General features: G+C 43.1%; 1 protein-coding gene across 2 annotated transcripts in view; it reads right to left on the bottom strand.

Moving 5' to 3' along the window:
• Positions 1-18,325, bottom strand: part of LOC126471462 (delta-aminolevulinic acid dehydratase) — a 57,436-nt gene extending 39,111 nt beyond the window's left edge. The window contains exons 1-2 of one of the 2 annotated variants that reach the window (XM_050099655.1): positions 18,305-18,325; positions 15,087-15,231 (exon numbers count right to left, since the gene is read on the bottom strand). In XM_050099655.1, the coding sequence (XP_049955612.1) occupies positions 15,087-15,200 (114 nt within the window). In that variant the 5' untranslated portion in view covers positions 15,201-15,231; positions 18,305-18,325. Of the gene's footprint in view, positions 1-15,086; positions 15,232-17,854; positions 18,164-18,304 lie in introns of those variants that run through there. The other variant, XM_050099654.1, reaches the window with a different exon arrangement.
• Positions 18,326-19,471: the final 1,146 nt, after the last annotated feature.

The following is a 19,471-nucleotide window of genomic DNA, read 5'->3' as shown; positions in this document are numbered from 1 at the left end:
TCTCCCAAAGCTGAAAAACCTGGCGGCATAACAATGATCGCAGGTCAGTTATGGGAATGCCAATCTCCAGAAGTGGTTTCCATGTAGCCAGTCGGCAAGTTCATTTCCTAGGATTCTGACGTGGCCTGGGGTCCACACAAACACCACAGAACGACTGGACTGTTCCAGGGCATAGATAGACTCCTTGATGGTTGCTACCAAAGGATGGCAGGGGTGGCACTGGTTGATAGCTTGTAGGATGCTGAAGGAGTCAGTACAGAGTCCCGGTCCCGGTACATGTCAAGAATCGAGAGGAAGTGATGGCGGTGAGCTGCAGGGTTAACTGAGTCCTTAGAATCATGTGAAAGGTTCAGACGAAGCTTCGGCCTAGGTGTACATGAATGAGCCTTGCGTATAAGTGGTAAAGGCAAGGACTCCACTTCAGACAGAAGAGATCGGGGAGATGAACCGCCATGGGTGGGAAAAGGAGACAGTAATTCAGATGCTCAGGAGAACTACGGATGTGTGCAACGTAACTGGCAAGCAGTTGTGCATGCCTAACCTTCAACGGAGATACTCTGGCCTCCACCAGAACACTGAACACCGGATGTGGTGTCACCACCAGACACCACACTTGCTAGGTGGTAGCCTTTAAATCGGCCGCGGTCCGTTAGTATACGTCGGAACCGCGTGTCGCCACTGTCAGTGATTGCAGACTGAGCGCCACCACACGGCAGGTCTAGAGAGACTGACTAGCACTCGCCCCAGTTGTACAGCCGACTTAGCCAGAGATGGATCACTGACAACTATGCACTCATTTGCCGAGACGATAGTTAGCATAGCCTTCAGCTATGTCATTTGCTACGACCTAGCAAGGCGCCATAGCATTTGATAATTAATATTGTGAAGCATGTACCGTAACGAGAGATGTTCTACAATTGTGGATTAAAGTTAAGTATTATATCAACTACGTACTTTATTTGTTACTATTAAATCCCTTAACTGTTCCAGACCTCACGCCAGTCAGCGTGTAATTAAACGCGTGCATTTCAGCCTCCTCTAGCAACACAGTGTTGGCTCTTCTGCCAACACATCACCGGACTCATCCTGAAAGCTCCCGTTGCCAGTCGAATGCCACAGTGGTGCACTGGGTCAAGTAAACGCAATGCCGAGGGTGCCGCCGAACTATAAACCAGACTCCCATAGTCAAGGCGGGATTGAATAAGGGTCTGTACAGCAGCAGCAGCAGCAGCGTAGAGCAAGCTGCATCCCTGTTGGTGTTGCTCAGGCAGCGGAGGGCACTGAGGTGCTGCCAGCACTTCCGCTTTAGCTGATGAAAATGAGAAAGCCACATCAATTGGGCATTGAAATCCAGTCCTAAGAATCAGTATATCTCCACTACAGTGAATGGATTGTCATTAAGGTAAAGTTCTGGTTCTGGATGAATGTTACGACACCGACAGAAGTGCATGACACACTACTTCGCGGCTGAAAACTGGAAGCTGTGGGCTAGAGCCCATGACAGCGCCTTGTGAATGGCTCCCTGTAGGCACCGCTCAGCAGCACCAGTACTGGAGGAGCAGTACGAAATGCAGAAGCCATCTGCATACAGAGAAGATGTGAGAGACGGCCCGACAGCTGCTGCTAGACCAATAATGGCCACTAAAAATAGTGATACACTAAATACAGAGTCCTTTGCGAGCCCATTTTCCTGGATATGCGAGGAACTTTGGGAGGCACCAACTTGGACATGAAAAGTATGGAGCGATAGGAAATTTCAGATAAAAACTGGGAGCGAGCCCCGGAGACCACACTTATATAATGTGGCAAGGATATGTTGTCTAAAGATCATGTCGTAAGCATTTCGTTAATCAAAAAAGACGGCAACTAGGTGTTAGCACCTGGGAAAAGCTGTTGGGATGGCAGACTTGAGGGAAACTAGGTTATCAGTGGTAGAGCGACCCTGGCAGAAACCGCCCTGGCATGGAGCCAATAGGCCACGTGACTCCAGGACCCGACCCAACCGCCGACTTACCATACATTCTAACAGCTTACAAAGAACATTGGTGAGGCTGATGGGCCAATAGCTATCCACATCAAGTGGGTATTTGCCAGTTTGAGCACTGGAATGATGGTGCTCTCTTGCCATTGCAATGGAAGGACGCCATCTCACCAGATCCGGTTGAAGATGACGAGGAAATGTCACATTAGTTGGACGAGAGGTGTTTAATCATCTGACTGTGGATCCAATCTCACCCAAGAGTGGTGTTGGGGCAATGTGCAAGAACACTGAGGAGCTCCCACTCTGTAAATGGAGCATTATAGGGTTCACTGTGATGTTCAATGAACGAGAGGGCTTTCCTTTCCATCCACCGTTTGAGGCTGCAAAATGCTGGGGGATAATTCTCCGAAATGGAGGCTCGAGCATAGTGCTCAGCAAAGTGCTTGGCAAGTGTGTTTGCATCAGTAGATAACACGCCATTGATGTTAATGCCAGTGAAACCTGTCAGGGTCAGGTACCCACAAACACGTCTGATCTTCATCCCGATTTTAGAAGGTGACGTATGGCACCCAATGGTGGATACGTACATCTCCCAACATTCCTGTTTCCGTCTTTTTATATGTTGACGAAGGCGGGTATGGAGCCATTTAAAAGCTATTAGGTGCTCTAGGGACACTCTTTAATGGCCTCAGCGATTTCCGGCGACCACCAACGTACTGACTTTCGCCGGGGCACCCTAAAGAACAAGTGATCATGTTTTCCGCCACAGAAATGATTGTTCTACTGACTTGCTCAACTACCACATCAATGGTACCATATGGGGGGATTCAACAGTGACAGCAGAGGTTAAAGCTTGTTTAAAGCCCATCTTGGTAGATGTCCAGGGAAATGATGCTGGAGGAGTGACAGAAAGATGGGAAAATGGTCACTACCACACCAGTCATCGTGGGCTCTCCAGTGGACAGTTGGGAGAAGTCATCGGCTGCAGAGGGATAAATCAATGGCCGAGTAAATGTGTGGGGACCACAGTATTTAACAGGCAGAAGTCGAGTTGATACAGGAAAGTTTCGACATCTCTGCCTCAGCCAGTAAGCACGGTGCCCCCCACAAGGCATTATGGGTGTTAAGTGGCACATGGGGAGGGTTTAGAGAGTTGATGAATAAGTGGAGCCAATACGTTCAGGGGTACTGCACAGTCTCGAGGAAGATATGCATTGCAGACAGTTATTTCCTGTGTCGTCCTTATTCTGACAGCCACAGCTTCAAGACGGGTTTGAAGGAGGCAAAGGTTCACTGCATACTGAGTTCAGGACAGACACAAACTCCACCTGACACTCATAGTCACTACGGTTCTTGTAATATCCCCTATAGCTGTGGAGGACAGGGGTCCGCATTGCCAGGAACCAGGTTTCCTGGAGGGCAATGCAGAAAGCAGGTGTAAAGCTTAACATTGCTGTAGCTCAGCCAGGTGGTGGGAAAAAACTGCAGTAATTCCACTGGGGGATGAGGTTATCGTGAGGCTGGCAAAGCATGAAGTACGCAAGGAGGTAGGTTCCCCCCCCCCCCCCCCCCCCCCCCAAGGTTCACCTGCTGCCACCTACTGAGTATTTGTATCCATTCCTATTGTAGATGAGGCATCAGTGAGATCCAGGTCCTCAGGGGACGCTAAGATCTCCACCTCATCCGCAGGTGCAGAATTGGTAGGGAGTGGTGGTGTTGGGGCCACCAGAGGGTCCTTTTCCTTAGCAGACTTCTTTGTTTGCTTGAGCTCTCACTTCTCTTTAGGGGCTCGCTGGGAGGACTTCCCCAAAGTACCTTCAGGCATGGAGGAAGACCGTGCAGCTCTTTGTCCAGCAGCTTTTGGCCCCTTTAGCCACTGGTGAGTGGCCACTGTGGCATTAGTGGAGACCTTGGGACCCCTTCCGCACAAGAGGAACCAAAGGAGGCTGTTGCTTCTCCAGCTGGTGGGGGGAGGGAACCAGTGCCCCTGCGTTTGGAGGGGCCTTGCTCCCAAAGTAGGTACTTTGGGAGCAACGGAAGGGGATTTTCCCCCTACCACCAAGGGGGCGGATGTATTCTGGAGACCCGGAGGGCTCACTGTTTGAGGCACAGGGTGTGGTACGACTGGTACTTGTGACGGCGATGGTAATGTAGCTGCAGCATATGTTGACGTCAACCGAACGGGGTGTAATTCTTCAAATTTATGTTTAACCCCTTGGTAAGTCAACTGGTCCAGGGTCTTGTATTCCATGATTTTCCGCTTCTTTTGGAGTACTGTGCAGTCTGGCGAGCTCTCCACAGTTGATACAAGTGGGAGGAGGCACACATGGAGTATCTGGATGCAGTGGACGTCTGCAGTCTCGACATGTGGCACTGGAAGTGCAGCGGGAAGACATGTGCCTGAATTTCCAGCACTTAAAGCACCACATAGGGGGAGGGACGTATGATTTAACACTACAGTGATAAACCACCACCTTGGCCTTTTCAGGCAATGAATCACCCTCAATGGCCAAGATGGAAGGCACCGGTAGCAACTCTGTTGTCTTTGGGTCTCCTGTAAACGTGCCGGATGACATGAACTCCCCGCCGTTCTAGATTGGCGGGGAGCTTGTTGTCAGACTGCAAGAGGTGGTCACGATGGAAAATAATCCCCTGGACCATGTTGAGGCTTTTATGGGGAGTGACGGAAACAGGAATATCACCCAGCCGGTCACAAGTGAGTAACACCCGGGATTGCGCTGGGGATGTTTGTCTGAATCAAGACTGCACCCTTCTCATCTTGGATAGTGCTGTCACTTCCACATGATGTTCAACAAAAAATTGAGTAGGTAGAAAGGAGTCCCTGTCCATTCCTCTACAGACTAAATATTGAGGCAAATATGGCTCTCTTCTTTCTGTAGCCCTAAGTTACTCCCATGGTGTAGCGAGGGGGGGTACACGATTTAGGGTCATATCTGTCAGCATTGTACTCTATCTTGCCATTTTTAGAGACTGCTGGCACCGTATGGTCACAGCAACAGATAACTTAGTCCGCTTCATTGTGGGTCATCCACCCTGATGCCACCCACTCCAATCAGGGGCTCTCCCCATGGGTGCCATCCAGCCACAGCAAAGGCCACCTGACATGATGGCCATTGCCGGGAGTCCTGATGCCCCAGGAAGACAGACATCTACTCCTTGGCATACGTGGGGAGTTAACAGCTCAGGCATCATCAGTGAGATCCCTATGTTATCAGGGGGCTACCACCAAATGGGTACATGACGGCCCCACCACAGGGGACTGGCTACTGTGCTGGATATCGGGCACAGAGAAATCCAATATTGTCATGGAGGACAGGAGACAACGGAAGAAGATGACATAAGCTGGAAAGTGTCCTCACGCAAATAACTGAATTGCAGGTGGAGATGCAAAGCCATGACAAGAGATTCAGGAGATCGAATCTAAGGGCACTTGTGCACCATGTAAGGCGTCCTTCCCATATGGCCCACACTTCTGTAGAATTTTGAAAGTGGCAGGTCAAACCACAGAATGGGACCTGAACGCTTGGGGCTGTGTGAGACTCCTTTTAGTCACCACTTAAGACAGGCAGGAATACCTCGGGCCTCTTCTAACCCCGTACCCGCAGTGGGGGTAACAGAGAAGAAGGGCACGCCCCATACTGGCAGTCAAGCGAGTCATTGAGAAAGAAGGCATAGGACGGGTGACCAGGCACAGCAGACAAATGGCACACACATAAGCTGAGGATAACATCATGCCAGTATGACAATGCTCATTTGGCAGTTTATGCATAGAGATGAAAACCGGGCTAGTGGCCAAATGTATTCCACGAAGGTAAGTTGTATTAAGATGGCGCAAGATGGACAGACATATAGGTGAATAAATGAAACACCCATAGTCTAGTTTTGATCAGATAATGGACTGGTACAAAAGGAAGAAGGTGGTCCGATCCACTACCCAGGAAGCACCACTGAGGACACATCTGACACTAAGTGCCAGGTACAGTGTGCGACCAGGTTAACACATTTGCGAAGACCAAGGAAGTTTTCTATGAAGCATGAGTGCCAGGAATTTCATAGTTTCAGTGAATGGATGAGCAACAGGACAAAGGTGTAAAGACAGTGCAGGAAGCCCACTGTACCACCAGAAATTCGTATAAACAGTTTTGTCAGTGGAAAAGTGAAAGTCATCGTCGATGATACAGGAGTAAAGATGATCAAGATCTCACTGAAGATGCTGCTCCAGGACCCATGCCCATGGAGAACTGCAACAGATCGCAAAATCTCAAACGAAAAGCGTGCTGAAGATGCCTGGTTGAACACAGGCCATAATAGGGTTAATGGCTATAGCAAAGAGGGCGACACTCAGGTTGGAGCCTTGAGGCACCCTGTTCTCCTGGATTAGGTGTCCGACAAGGCCGAACCCACACATACCTTGAAAACTAAGTCTTTTAAAAATTTCTGAAGGAATTGGGTCAGGCAGCCACAGAAGCACCACTTGTATAGAGTATAGAGCAGGGCTTAACAACTGGCCGGTTTTGAGCGCAAGTACTCGTGTCTGCTCAGGCACGTGCTCGTGAGCAGGTGCAAGGTCGCAGAGTAGGGAGGGAGGGGAAATGCGTGCGCACGTTTGAATAGGGCCGCAGCTTGCCTATTGAAATCGCGACGACTGTGTAACATTTAAAGTACTACGATCAGATCTAACAGTCACTTTGCTGGTTAAGAATCATGTCAAGTCACCGTTGTGTAACCCCAACCACGCTTTCACAGTTGGGAGGAACTGTATCTGTTTACAGAAAAAGATGGTGTTGCAAAATGTTTAGTATGTCACAAAATGCTGAATTCTTTTAGGAAATTTAATTTGCAGCGACATTATATGTCGTACCACGCGAAAGACTACGGAAGTGGAAAATATGATGGACCAGATCGTGCACAGGAAGTTATTAAACTTAAAAGAAAGCTATCCGAAGAAGACCTGGACGACGAAGAAAAATAAACTGAGGCAACTCTCAGAGTGAGTTACAATATTGCTTTGCTTTTAGCAAAATCCCTGCACCCCTTCACTGATGGCGATTTAATAAAAGAATGTTTGGTAGTTGCAGCGGAACATTTGTGTCCATCTCAAATTGAACAGTTTCGGATTGTGCCATTATCTAAAATGACCATTATGCGTTGCATACAGAACATGGCAGATGATGTCCAGAGCAAGCTTGCAAATATCTGTAAAGATTTTATGGCTTATTCTTTAGCTCTGGACGAAAGTGTTGATATCACTGGAACAGCGCAGCTTGCCATATTTATTAGAGGTGTTAATAGAGATCTTCAGGTGAGGTAGGAGCTCCTTGGTGTAGTAGCCATGAAGAACACTACAACCGGAGGTGATATTTTAAGTAGTATTGAAGAAAGTGTTGAAAATATAGGATTGTCATGGAATTCTTTAGTTTCAGTGTCTACAGACGGTGCACCAGTGATGACAGGGAAATAATCAGGTTTCGTTGCGCTGTTGAAGGAGAAAATGCAAAAACTGACCGTGCCAAATGAAATATGGGGCGTTTACTGTGTGATCCACCAGGAAAACTTATGGGCAAAGAGTATCACTCTAAAAAATGTAATGAGTGGTGTTGTTCGTACAACCAATTATATAAGGAAGCATGGGCTACAACACAGGCAATTTTAAAAGCTTTCTTGAGGATGTAGAAAGCCAGTGTGGCAGCCTGCCTTATTACAGCGAGGTCTGCTGGCTTAGTCGTGGCGAATTATTAAATCGATTTTTTTGCCTATTAGATGAGATAAATATGTTCATGGAAATAAATAACATGTGTGTTCCTGAATTGAAAGAGCCTTCATGGAAATGTGATCTCGCATTCTTAGGAGATTTAACTAGCCATCTGAATGCTTTGAACATTCCACTACAAGGTAAAGATCTGCTAATTACTCATTTCATAGATCGAATACGAGCTTTTAAAATGAAACTGACACTTTGGGTGAGTCAGCTGGAAACAGGAAATCTAGCTCATTTTCCTAAATGATCATCCATGCAAGATGTTCACAAAGACTGAACGTTATTCCCATAGTTTAGTTGCCCTTAAGGAAGAATTTGATCAACGCTTTCAAGATCTGACAGCATTAGACAGTGATTTTGATCTGTTCTACCCTCCATATTCAGCGAATATTGAAGAGATTCGTCCTGAGCTGCAACTAGAAATTATTGACCTGCAGTGTGACAGAATACAGAGACAAATTTCAGAACAAGAAAAACATTTTGGAATTCTACAGACACTTTCCTCAGGATAGATTTCCTCGTTTGCACAAACTGGCGGCTACAATAATATCAATGTTCGGTTCCACGTATGTTTGTGAACAACTGTTCTCTGCAATGAAATGTAACAAGACGCGCCTGAGAAACGCATTGTCTGATCAAAATTTAAACTGCACTCTGCGCCTACGATGCACAAGAACAATTACTCCGAACATAGACGCAATTGTAAAGGGCAAAAAGTACAAGATAACCGAGAATCTCACACTTCAGTGACACCTTTTATTGTGTAATAGTTCACAAATTAATACGAATGTAGAGGCATACACTAAGCTAATAAAATTATGTGTACTTTCTCCTTTATTTGTTTCAATTGTCGCGGTAATAATTCGTGAGTGATATCCCTGCAAATGGCCACAAATTTACATTGACTGTCGGCAGCTGTTGTGTGCCCCACGTGACTCTCCCCACTCTCAGCTCTGGTCCGGTAGTGGGGGTAGCATTGCTCGTTCTGCTCCGTGCTCACGCCTTGCTGCTCACAGCTTGCTCTGCGAGCACGTATGTTGTGAAGCCCTGGTATAGAGGATACCAGACCTCCAACAGGTGCCACAGACTTTCTCCAAGTAAAAATATACGGACAGCCTAGTATTTCCACAAAAAACTGTTCATGACATGGGTCGTCAAAGTGATGAGACAGTCAACTGCAGAATGGCATGCTCTAAATCCACACTGTGCAGTGGTTACTAGATTGCGAGACTCGAGTCACCATACCAGCTCGCCATGAATTATACATCCCATCACCTTGCACACACAGCTGGTGAGAGAAATGTATTAGTAGCTAGAAGGAAGGTGTTTGCCCTTACTGGTCTTAGGTATGGGTATGACACTGGCTTCATGCCAGCATCTGGGTAATGTGCCATCTGACCAAATGCAATTGTATGTATGAAGGAGAAAGTGCTTGTCCACAGGAGCTGGAACATCTGAATGTGAACAAGTCCGGTCCTGGAGTGGAAGATTGGGATGAAGTGAGAGCACAGTCTAGGTCCCTCACAGTAAAGACAGAATTGTAGCATTCACAATTCTGAGAGGAGAAGGGTATTACTCGATCTGACACCATACAGTGCCAAGGAGGGAACGTGGGTTGATAAAGAATGGAGCTCAAAATCTCCACGAAACAGTGGTCTAATGTGTTGGAGGTAGCAATAAGGTCCACAATGACATCACCTGCTAAGGTCAGGCCAGTAATCGGGGAATGGGTCTCGGTCCCAGAGGGCCAATAGGGGTTGGGTCACATGATGGAAGATTGAGTGAAATCTTAAAAGAACTAGTAAATTAAATCCAGCTAGCTTTTTTGCTATCCCGAAGAATGCAACAACAGTTTGCAATTGTAGGATGATGGTTAAAAACTCAGATGGCACATCTCAGTGCATAAATAATGTTGCAGAATACCTCAGTCCACCAGAAGACACACTGTGGTGAAGATTATGTTCTGCAGCAGTAAGGATAATGTTAGTAAGGTATTCTCTCTGGTCATACCAACTGGGGAAATGTTGTATGTCAAAGGTCACCAGTGAGGAGTAAAGCCTCTGGTTGGCCTTAGAAAGCTGCCAATTGGATTTACACGTAGGTGGGGTTGGAGTCAGCAAATGGATAGCACATGGGAAATGGTAGCTTCGGTACATGTCAGAGAGAATGAACCACTCGAGACAAAGGGCAAGGTGGACATGGGAGAATGAGAGATCCAAATAGGAATAGCTGTGTGTAGAGTCTTAGTGGGTGCTTCAGTGTAAAGACAGAGGTTGAGTTGATTGAGAAGGTCAGCTAAGATGGCACCTCTCAGACAGGTTCTTGAAGAGCCTGGTGCACATTAAAGTCACTGAGCAGCAAAGAGGGGCTCGGGAGTTTACCAGCAAGCTGGAGAAAGTCTACCCTAGTGACAGCAGATTATGGAGGGATGTATAAGTTACAAAGAGAAAAGGTGAAATGATGAAGGAAAATTCCTTGCAGCGGGGTGTTCAGCGAGAGGGTCTGGCTATGAACGTCATCCCGAATGAGCAGTATGACTCCCCCATGAGATGGAATGCCATCCTTGGAAGATGGGGGGAGGCACCAGGTGGGGGTAGAGGCAGTGTGGGAGGAATTTGGCGGGGGGGGGGGGGGGGGGGGGGGCAGACAGGAAGGAAATGTGAGAGGTTAAAGTGGTTGCGAGCTCGCAATTTTGTTTCTTGGAGATAGCAAACAACCACACACCGTGATGGCAAGAGCAGCCAAATTTCTCCTTGTTGGGTCTAAAGCTATGAATGTTCCATTGGAAAGGAGTCATAGGAAGGGTTGTCACCTTGGTGGCTGCGAAGTGCCAGCTTTCAAAGGCTCATTGCTACAGGGGCCAGAGACTGGAGGATCCTGTTCCAAGAAATCTACAGAGGCATCGGCATTATCCCTGGTTCAGCCTGTGGATTCCAGGGTAGAAAAACAGTAGGCAGTGCACACCTGCAAAATGGAGGTCACATGGGTGAGGCTACCACACAGCGACACCATTGAATCGCATCTCCGAGTTACGGAAGGAGAAGGCTATTTGCCTTTATTCAATTTCTTAGAGCCTTTATGGTTGGCGGACAAAGACTCAGATGGTTGTTGGCTGGCGGAATGTAGAAAGTCTTTGTCCTTTCATCCTGCCAGTTGTGTAGCACGTGATTTCATCACCAAGGGTGAAGATCTGGTGGCTTCTTGTACAGCTGTAGAAGAAGGAGACAGGGATGCTACCGTGATACTGGGCAATTTTACAACTGCAGCGCTAAATTGGATGCAAGTCTGCATGGTCATGTCCTTTATGGAGCAATGCACTGCAAGAATGGTATTAAAAGTGCTGGATGGTAAAATGTAGGACTTTCAACTAGCCAACAACTTGCCAGCGACAGGGTAAGATACTTTTTCCTTTACCTGGGTCTCCTGGATGGTCCTCTCATCGAGATACGAGGGACATTCATGGCTGAGGCAGTATAGTCATCATTACAATTGATACAGCAGGAGTAACAAGGGCAATCACCCTCGTGACCACCCCTATCACAAGTAACACATATGGCTGTGCTTTTACAGGATATGTGAGGGTGGTTGTAATGCTGACACTGATAGCAACATATTGTGTTTGGAATGTGAGGTCAGACCGTGATAACTCCATAGACTGCTTTGATCTTCAATGGAAGCACTACTTGATCAAACGTGACAAAGAGTGCATGCAGGCACTAAGGTCGCATCAACCTTCTCCATTACCCAATGACCGACAGTGACATCCTGATCAGAGGTAAGTTTGAATATCTCCCTCAGTCAGACCATTAAGCAGCTGAACGTAAGTAGCCATGTGAAGAATTCAGCTTTTGATGGACCTTGACACAAACAGGATAGCTGTGGAGGAGAGAAGCTGTAAGCAGTTTTTGAGCCTGAAAATCACAATTGGCCTCCAGAAGCAAAATCCCATTACGTGAATGAGAGCAGGATTTCACAGGGCCTGCAATTGCATCAGCACCTTTCTGAATAATAAACGGAGGATCACCCACCTTAGGTCATTGTTCACACCTCATGACATGCCTCCCACACTCCTGAAAGAGGGACCAATTGGCAATTGGGAAGGTAACAGCTCAGGCAATCACCCCTTCCTGGGCCTGGCTTGCACCGGGGGTATGTGCGAAACCTGTCGACCCGAGCCTGGGAATTACACATTACCAAATCATCTGTTACGTGTCAAACATTTGGGCCAGCCTTCAGTAGCTCACAGGGAGGAAGAAGAAAAAGAGAAACCTCAAACACCGAAGCAGAGGAATGGGAGGTGATGGAGAATGAAGAAAGAAAGAAAAACAGATGAGGGACCATTAAGATGTTGAGCCATTGGAACTGCAACATGCTCCCCCGAAAATATCTAAGGAGGGGAAAAAGAATAGGAGGAGGAAAGACATGCAGCATGGAAAGGGAAGAGGTACTGCAAAGTGTGAGGCCCCATGATAGCCAAGCATGGATTCACCAAAGAGCAGTGAGCCCCCTGGGGTGTTCCTATTTGAGTGTAAGGAAACAGAAAGCTGTTTTACACTATCACTTAACAGGAATTTAGCCAGCTTCTTTGGGGTACAATAATACAAGTTGCTCCTTGAGGTTCTATGCTAATACAACTTTTCACAATACATATTAGAGACTTTCCTTCATTTTCAGCAGATAACTCTGAAGATGCTTTGGTTGCTCCAGTATACTTAGTTTATGATATACAATTTTTTTCGTGCTGATATTTGCCTCCCTTACAACAGTTACGCAACTTGGGAAGCAGAAGTATAACAGATTTCTGGTACATAGGGTTGATAGTATTCCCTTGTGGAAGGCACATACTCATGTCCCTTCAGAAGCTGCTTACGGTTACATCTCTGATTATAATATTGCCTACCAGCACCATCATGAATTTCTTGATGTCATACAGGATGATATTTCAGGAGAACTCAGTTCAGATACAAATAATATTTTTAATCAAGAAGCTAGACTGAGATCTTTATTTGGGCATCACAGTACATTACTAACTTATGAGATCTGTAGCAAACTATATTAACTTGTTTAAAGTTAACTGTACCATCCATTTAGTCTATGTAACACAGTGGAACAATCTTTATTATGCAAGCACACCATGATGGTTTGAAATTCATGCCAAAGCCAAAAGACCATGCAGAAGGTCCATGAAATGTTGGATAGATACACTGAAATCAGATGCGAAAGGGAGAGGATTTCAGTGGGAAGATGTCCAGGAACAGAAGATCTACAATGATAGGAGGAAATGTCAAGCACTTTTACACTACGTCAGGGACACTGGAGTTGGGAAATAATAATTATGATCCATAAACAATATCCAAAACATATGTTCAGCATTTGCAGCATAAACTTTGAACTTGTTTCCAAGGGAGTTTCAGGTTGTTAAACCAAACCACAGTTTTTTAAGCTGAGGTTAAAGGATTTTCTTCAGGAAAAGTTCTGTTCCCCTAAAAACAGTTAATTATATTTGATAATTAATTTCTTGAGATGACAGTACTAATCATATAAAAGTATTCTAGGTTCACTTGACTGCATTATCATAATTGTGCCACTGAAATAAACATGTGACTTTGACAAACTGTTGATGTAAGACTTGTTTACCCAGTACAGTCGTACTGATTTGGGTTTTCTCAAGCCATTCCAGGCAAATACCAGTATGGTTACTGCTTATAGATTGTTTGGGTTTTGTAAAGAAGAGAACTTCTATACCGTGTACTCAGTAAATAGGATTTCATTTTGAAATATCTTGGCTCAGTGTATTGTTGTCCTGATTTTTTTCTTTGTAATAAATTCTCTATACATTTTGGTGTACCTACCTCCTAGCAACAGTGGAACATAGAACCAATGAAATAAAATAAAGAAAAAGCATGAAAATAGAATGTTAGCTAATCTGTATTTAAAATACTGATATTTTTTTTTCTTGTCATTATAAGTAACTCTCAAGCAAAATGGGTGATTAACATCATCCCTAATGGACAATGTTTGCATTTACCATCCTAGTCGCTCAAAACATTTGTCCGCATAATTTGCGATGGTTCATTTGTCATATGTGGTTCTGACACAGCACACACGGACAGCAACAAGACTGGTGATGAAACAAGATCTGTATTCTTACTGTCTTCACACCTGATGCTAGATTTAGGCAGTGGACCCAGTGTGCTGGAGCATTGCTTTAACTCTTCAAGGAAGATAACCTCTGATAACTCGTGGCTTTAAATAGTTTGACACTCTTGACCCGGCCCTCTCAGCACCCTCCTAGGAACAGAGAGGGGTCTGGTGCAGTTGAATTTACTGATATGATGTTTCTTCAAACTGAGTGCCCTTCAAAGATCTGTGAGCAATGACAGAAATGCCCTTTAAGCCAGTGATATGGAAAATATATGAAAAAAAAGGTACCTCCACCAACATGTCCTTTATTCCCACAGATTAATGGAGTTTCAAAGTTGGGTATCTACATGTGGTACAATGTGAAAAATCAACAATGTATAATTTAACAAATAGAAAAGCAATAAAAATCATCCAACACACCTTACATAAATGGAAAACATTATAAATGTAGCTCAATAAGGATTAATGTAATATTGAGGTTTTAATCTAGTGAGGCTCAAAAGAATCTCTTGGCAGTGCCTCGCTTCTAAACTAAATAACCAACAGACCATTTGGGTACATTATATTATCAAATACGAGTAAATGAAGAGAAATAATGCAATCTCTGACTGGAGGCACTCTCACTAAATATGAATCTTAATTCAATTTATGGATGAAACATACTACTACAGACAGAATTAAGTGCCTTAACCACTTAAGCCATTTTGCTTTATAATTAAAAGACAATGGAAATTTAAAAAAATATTATGATGAACTAATACAAAAAAATATTTAAAAACTTGCAATTACACAAAGTGTGTGATAAAGGTCCAGAAAGTTAACAGTATGAGGTAGAGAATATATGTGGCAATATTGAGTGGGAGAAAGAGGCAGGGACATCAGAGTGAAATATGAGAATAAGAAAGGTAGTACTATGTCAGAGAAAAGTTTGGCAGAAGTGATGTGACATCAGTATTAACCTAATGACAAATTGGTCAAGGAAAATAAAATACAATGGTTTATAACAGACAATAGATATTGATGGCAACCAGAAATTATCAAACAGCTGAATCAAAAGTAGGAGAGTAAACGAGGAGTATTACATTATTTAACTGGTGATATGGCTAATCATTAATGAGGAATATTCTCAGTTTTTTAGTTTTCAGTGGACAAGTTATCTTTAGATCACTTCTAAATTATTACCTTAGGTAGGTGCGATAAAACTCCAAATAATAAAACTGACTTCAACCCTTTATCCACAAGAGGTTGAAGGGCATCTTTTAAATTTGAACAGCCATACCTAAATACTCCAGGCATGCTGGGCAATGGCACAACACCTTGCTCTTCTCTGAAAAATAAGAGTTACAGGTAATAACAGCTTGTATACACCAGGTTATTAAGTTTCCTGATAACTAAAATTGGTTGCAATATCACACAACACACCCAGTGAAAAACACAACTGTTTACAGATGAGGTGTACGTAAGTCAACAAATCCACACTGGGCATCTGTTCCACACAGCAGGAAACTGACATTCTCTGGAACACTGCTGCAATATTTGAAGCAACTATCACATTACCACAACTTTTTGTAGCCCTTTGATGTCTTGAATGACAAGTTGCTCGTAAAATTTATGTACTGGACCCACCTCCATGCATTGTTCATAGTTTATTTATGATAATGTACAATATATGCATCAATACACTAGTCAGACTTGTCCATTATCTAATATATGCTTCTCTGAATTTACGTTGCAGTTTTAACTTTTTATGAAGAAAGGTGTGTTAAATATGGTAAATTGAATTTAAAAATGACATTATTGTACACTTTAGGCTAAGCTAGAAGTCAAACTGTTACTGCAATCTTTATTTGGCATTCACATTCATTGGCTCTGCCAACTCTTAACTAAATTATCAGCTTTCAACCTAACTTTTGCCTCAGGCTATGCTACAGATCACTGTCATCACAATCAAGATTTCAAGGGTGGGAGGACAGTCCAATATCACACTCAACCCAACTTTTTTCTCAACAAAATACAGTTTCTAAAAATAAAGTCAGAGTTGGGTTTCCTTGCATTTAGTGAACCCAAAGTAAAAAATGGTTATATTTAATTCTGGCAAGAAATTCCTCTCTGATCAGAAAAAGAAAATGAGGCATTCGCTTATTCCAATATTAGGGACAACTGTTTTTGTGTAGTATACACACTGTGTCACCAGATTCGGTCCAACACCACCTCTAGGCAGCTGATTCAACATTTAATGTCTGCCATAAAACTGCTGAATAGATAATCAGTAACATAGAAAAATACAAACATGGTTTATAAATATGAAGTTGGAATACAATTTTGAGAAATTAAAAATTTTCAGTGCAAAACAATCTATAAGACATACAACTGAACTGAGATATATGGATAGATACGTCTCATGTGCACTGTGAGCATCTTAAAATAATATTGCCAGTTTATCTGTGAAGGAGAAAAAGTAGCAAATTAAGCAAGGTCATTTAGTATAACATAGCTTACTGGGTGGGCGAGGAAAAAACTAATATCTCAAAGCTTTTAGAAAACAGGAGGTCACCTCAGCTTTCTTGTGAGATAAAAAACAGCATCACTGACCCTAAGTATAAAAGAAAGTTAATTAGAATTATACGTACAAGTTCATTCACATATGCTACACACCTTTTTACAAACAGAAATCTGCAATATTTTGAGCACATCTACTTTTCTCCAGTTGGGTAACACTAAACATAGATCAAGTTACATGTTACTCAGGCATTGATGGATTGTATGATAGGGCTCAACACTATCAGACAATGTGTAAACACAATCTGTTAATGGAAACCTGACAAATGTAAAGAAGACCTGGACATACATTTAATAAGATGTATACCAAGCTGGTGAACGCCCAAAATAGCTACCATTACTTTTGATCTAGCCTACTTAAGCAGATCATGTGAAAGCACCTATGCAGTGTACAAATTTAAAACTAGCTCCACAAAATAGATGCAAGGTGGAGTATTTTCCTCTAGTCAGAACTGCCAGGGAAGAGTGGCAAATGGCCTACATATTTATACTACTGAACTACAGGTAAACAATAGGCTATTACATAATTTTAATTCTTACAGTTTGGATACTTTACATTATTTTCTTATGTTTATTAACATTTACTAGTATTTATTTAGTTATTGGATGGCTGCATAGAAAAAAAGATCTAAAATGTAAATGCTGTTCTGTTTAAATCAGCTTCAAATGTGCACTAGTAACTGTTCACACAGCAGTACCATTCTAAATAACCAACTATCGGAATGACACAGCCAACTCAATGCCTAAGACATGCAAAATAACTCTAACACGTTATAACTTAGTGTGTACGAAGTTTAGGAAAACCTCTATGGGTTGAGGGAAACTGAAGTTTAAATTTGAACTTTAAGTGCGTGTAAAAACAAGCTTGGAGAATACTGGTCGCTTGCAAAATCAACAGCGAAAGACAGGAAAGAGGAAAGGTGTCACACAAACGATCATCTGCGCTCTATGTTCAGATTCAAAGTGTTGCCAGTGTAAAGGAACGCAGACTACGGTACCGTAGGCCTAATCGCGGAAAAGTGAAAGCTCTCGCGACTACTGGTATAATGTAAGATAAACAGAATTAAAGTACCAATTACTACTACGCGCAGAACCGCCACATACGTCTCGTATGGCAGGTATACATAAATTTTTTTCTTGTACACACTTCTAATTTAAACCATGAAGGCCAAAAAAACGCTTCTATCCACATCTTGCGAGTACTGGCCGACGACGCTGCTGTAATGTTGAACAACGGTAGATATTCTCCACAAAAAATAAAACCACTGAATATTAACACGTTCACGATTCGTAATACTGCCGATGTCTGTTAATGATAATTCGTTAGTCGAAGGGAGTCATACGGAAATGTTAATGGTAAACTAGAAACTGATTCACTTTAAATAACTTACCCAATAAACAATGGAAACATTAAATTATTCGGCGTCAGTTCCACATTTGGTGCTTGCCAGCTTCGTAACACCGGGTGAAAAAATCCACTGTGTAATATATGACTAGGCAATGTCGATTTGCTCATTTCTGACAGTTAACAAGAATGCCACGTTTAATGAAATTAGTAATGTCGAAAAGAACCGGTCTGCCTAACAGCTGACCGAGGCGCGTCCGCTTGAATGCTTTGTCACTCAGAGATAAAGACTACGGTTTGTTTTATCTACTAAAAAGAAACAAGACAAGCATTTCTCAATTTTACGACAAACATATCATTCAGCCAAGGATTCTACACTATCAATATTAGGTGTTGCAGTAGCATTCCGTTATCCTTTTCAGCTCCATCGATGATGTGCAGCATTATTGCATTTTTTACGCTTAAATTACTGTTTCTTAGATATAATGCGTCATACCTATTTCATAAGCGTTAAATATTCAGTGAACGCTACATAATACACCAGGATTATGAAAACAACTTTGCCTGATCCGTTCCAGCATATTTCCTGATTGTGCACAGCAGAAATCATTCTCATATGTCATCGACACGCACTCCTATCTCGAATGACATGTTGTCGCCCAGCTGGCTTCTCATTCAGGCTGATAAATATAACCGCGGGCTTTTGTTGTTATTAGTACTGGAAAGAGAGATTTAGTCTCGTACTGTGTATGAGGATCCTATCGAAGTCCTACTTTCAGCCAGATTTTGTTTTTTGAGTACCTTCAGAGTTAGGTAATTTTGATGTACATTTTCAGGTTGGTTTAAAGTTCTCTTCCATCAATCTAAAAGCTGAAACTATAGCTTTCGTTGTACATATTTGTGCAATTACTTTGCTGTAGATGCGCTCTATCGATATCGCAATCTAGGACGTGCGTTGGCTACGCGCACCTCGGATGCGCACTTGCGTAGTCGTCCGAAATCCCACTACATCGTATAATCGATTTCAGCACAATCATGTGGATGGGCAAAATCACGGTCTAACATTTAAACTGTGGGCATCCACTTTACGTAGTTAAAATGAGAATGTGTACGTTCCAGATGCTATATCCCTATTGCTATAAACAAGATTGAAATCGTACTTCATTAGAAATTGTGTGAGAGAAAGATAAATCACAATCCATCTGTGTCCGCATCACTACAAACAGTCTGTACTGTATACAATATGTTTTACAGTTCAAACAAATTCCAAATGCAACGCATATTTCTCATTGAAAAGTCTGTGTTTGTACCATGATTCCGCTGTCATCAAAACTGTGAATTGCACTGTCAATAAATTACAGCCGATTTCCTGTAATCACTCTCATTAAAAAATTGAAGATAATACGTGAGGTATTCGTACAGAACTTGGTTCTAGTTAATAAAGATTATATTCAATTATGTTTGTATGTGTAGGCCGACTGAAAGATGAATGATTTTTCAGAAAATAATGGGGTGAAAACGTTTTGCATGTCAGTTCCTCATACAATATTTTAAAGCGTTATGTCCGTTTGTAAGTGTTTAGAGAATGTTCTACTCTATTAAACTTCGAGATAAATGTTATCACTCGGCCTAGGGGCCCCAAAAATTGTGGCTTTCACACTAA

This window comes from Schistocerca serialis, chromosome 3 (genome assembly GCF_023864345.2).
Source record: "Schistocerca serialis cubense isolate TAMUIC-IGC-003099 chromosome 3, iqSchSeri2.2, whole genome shotgun sequence".
NCBI lineage: Eukaryota > Metazoa > Arthropoda > Insecta > Orthoptera > Acrididae > Schistocerca > Schistocerca serialis.
This window is presented reverse-complemented; position numbering and strand designations above follow the sequence as displayed.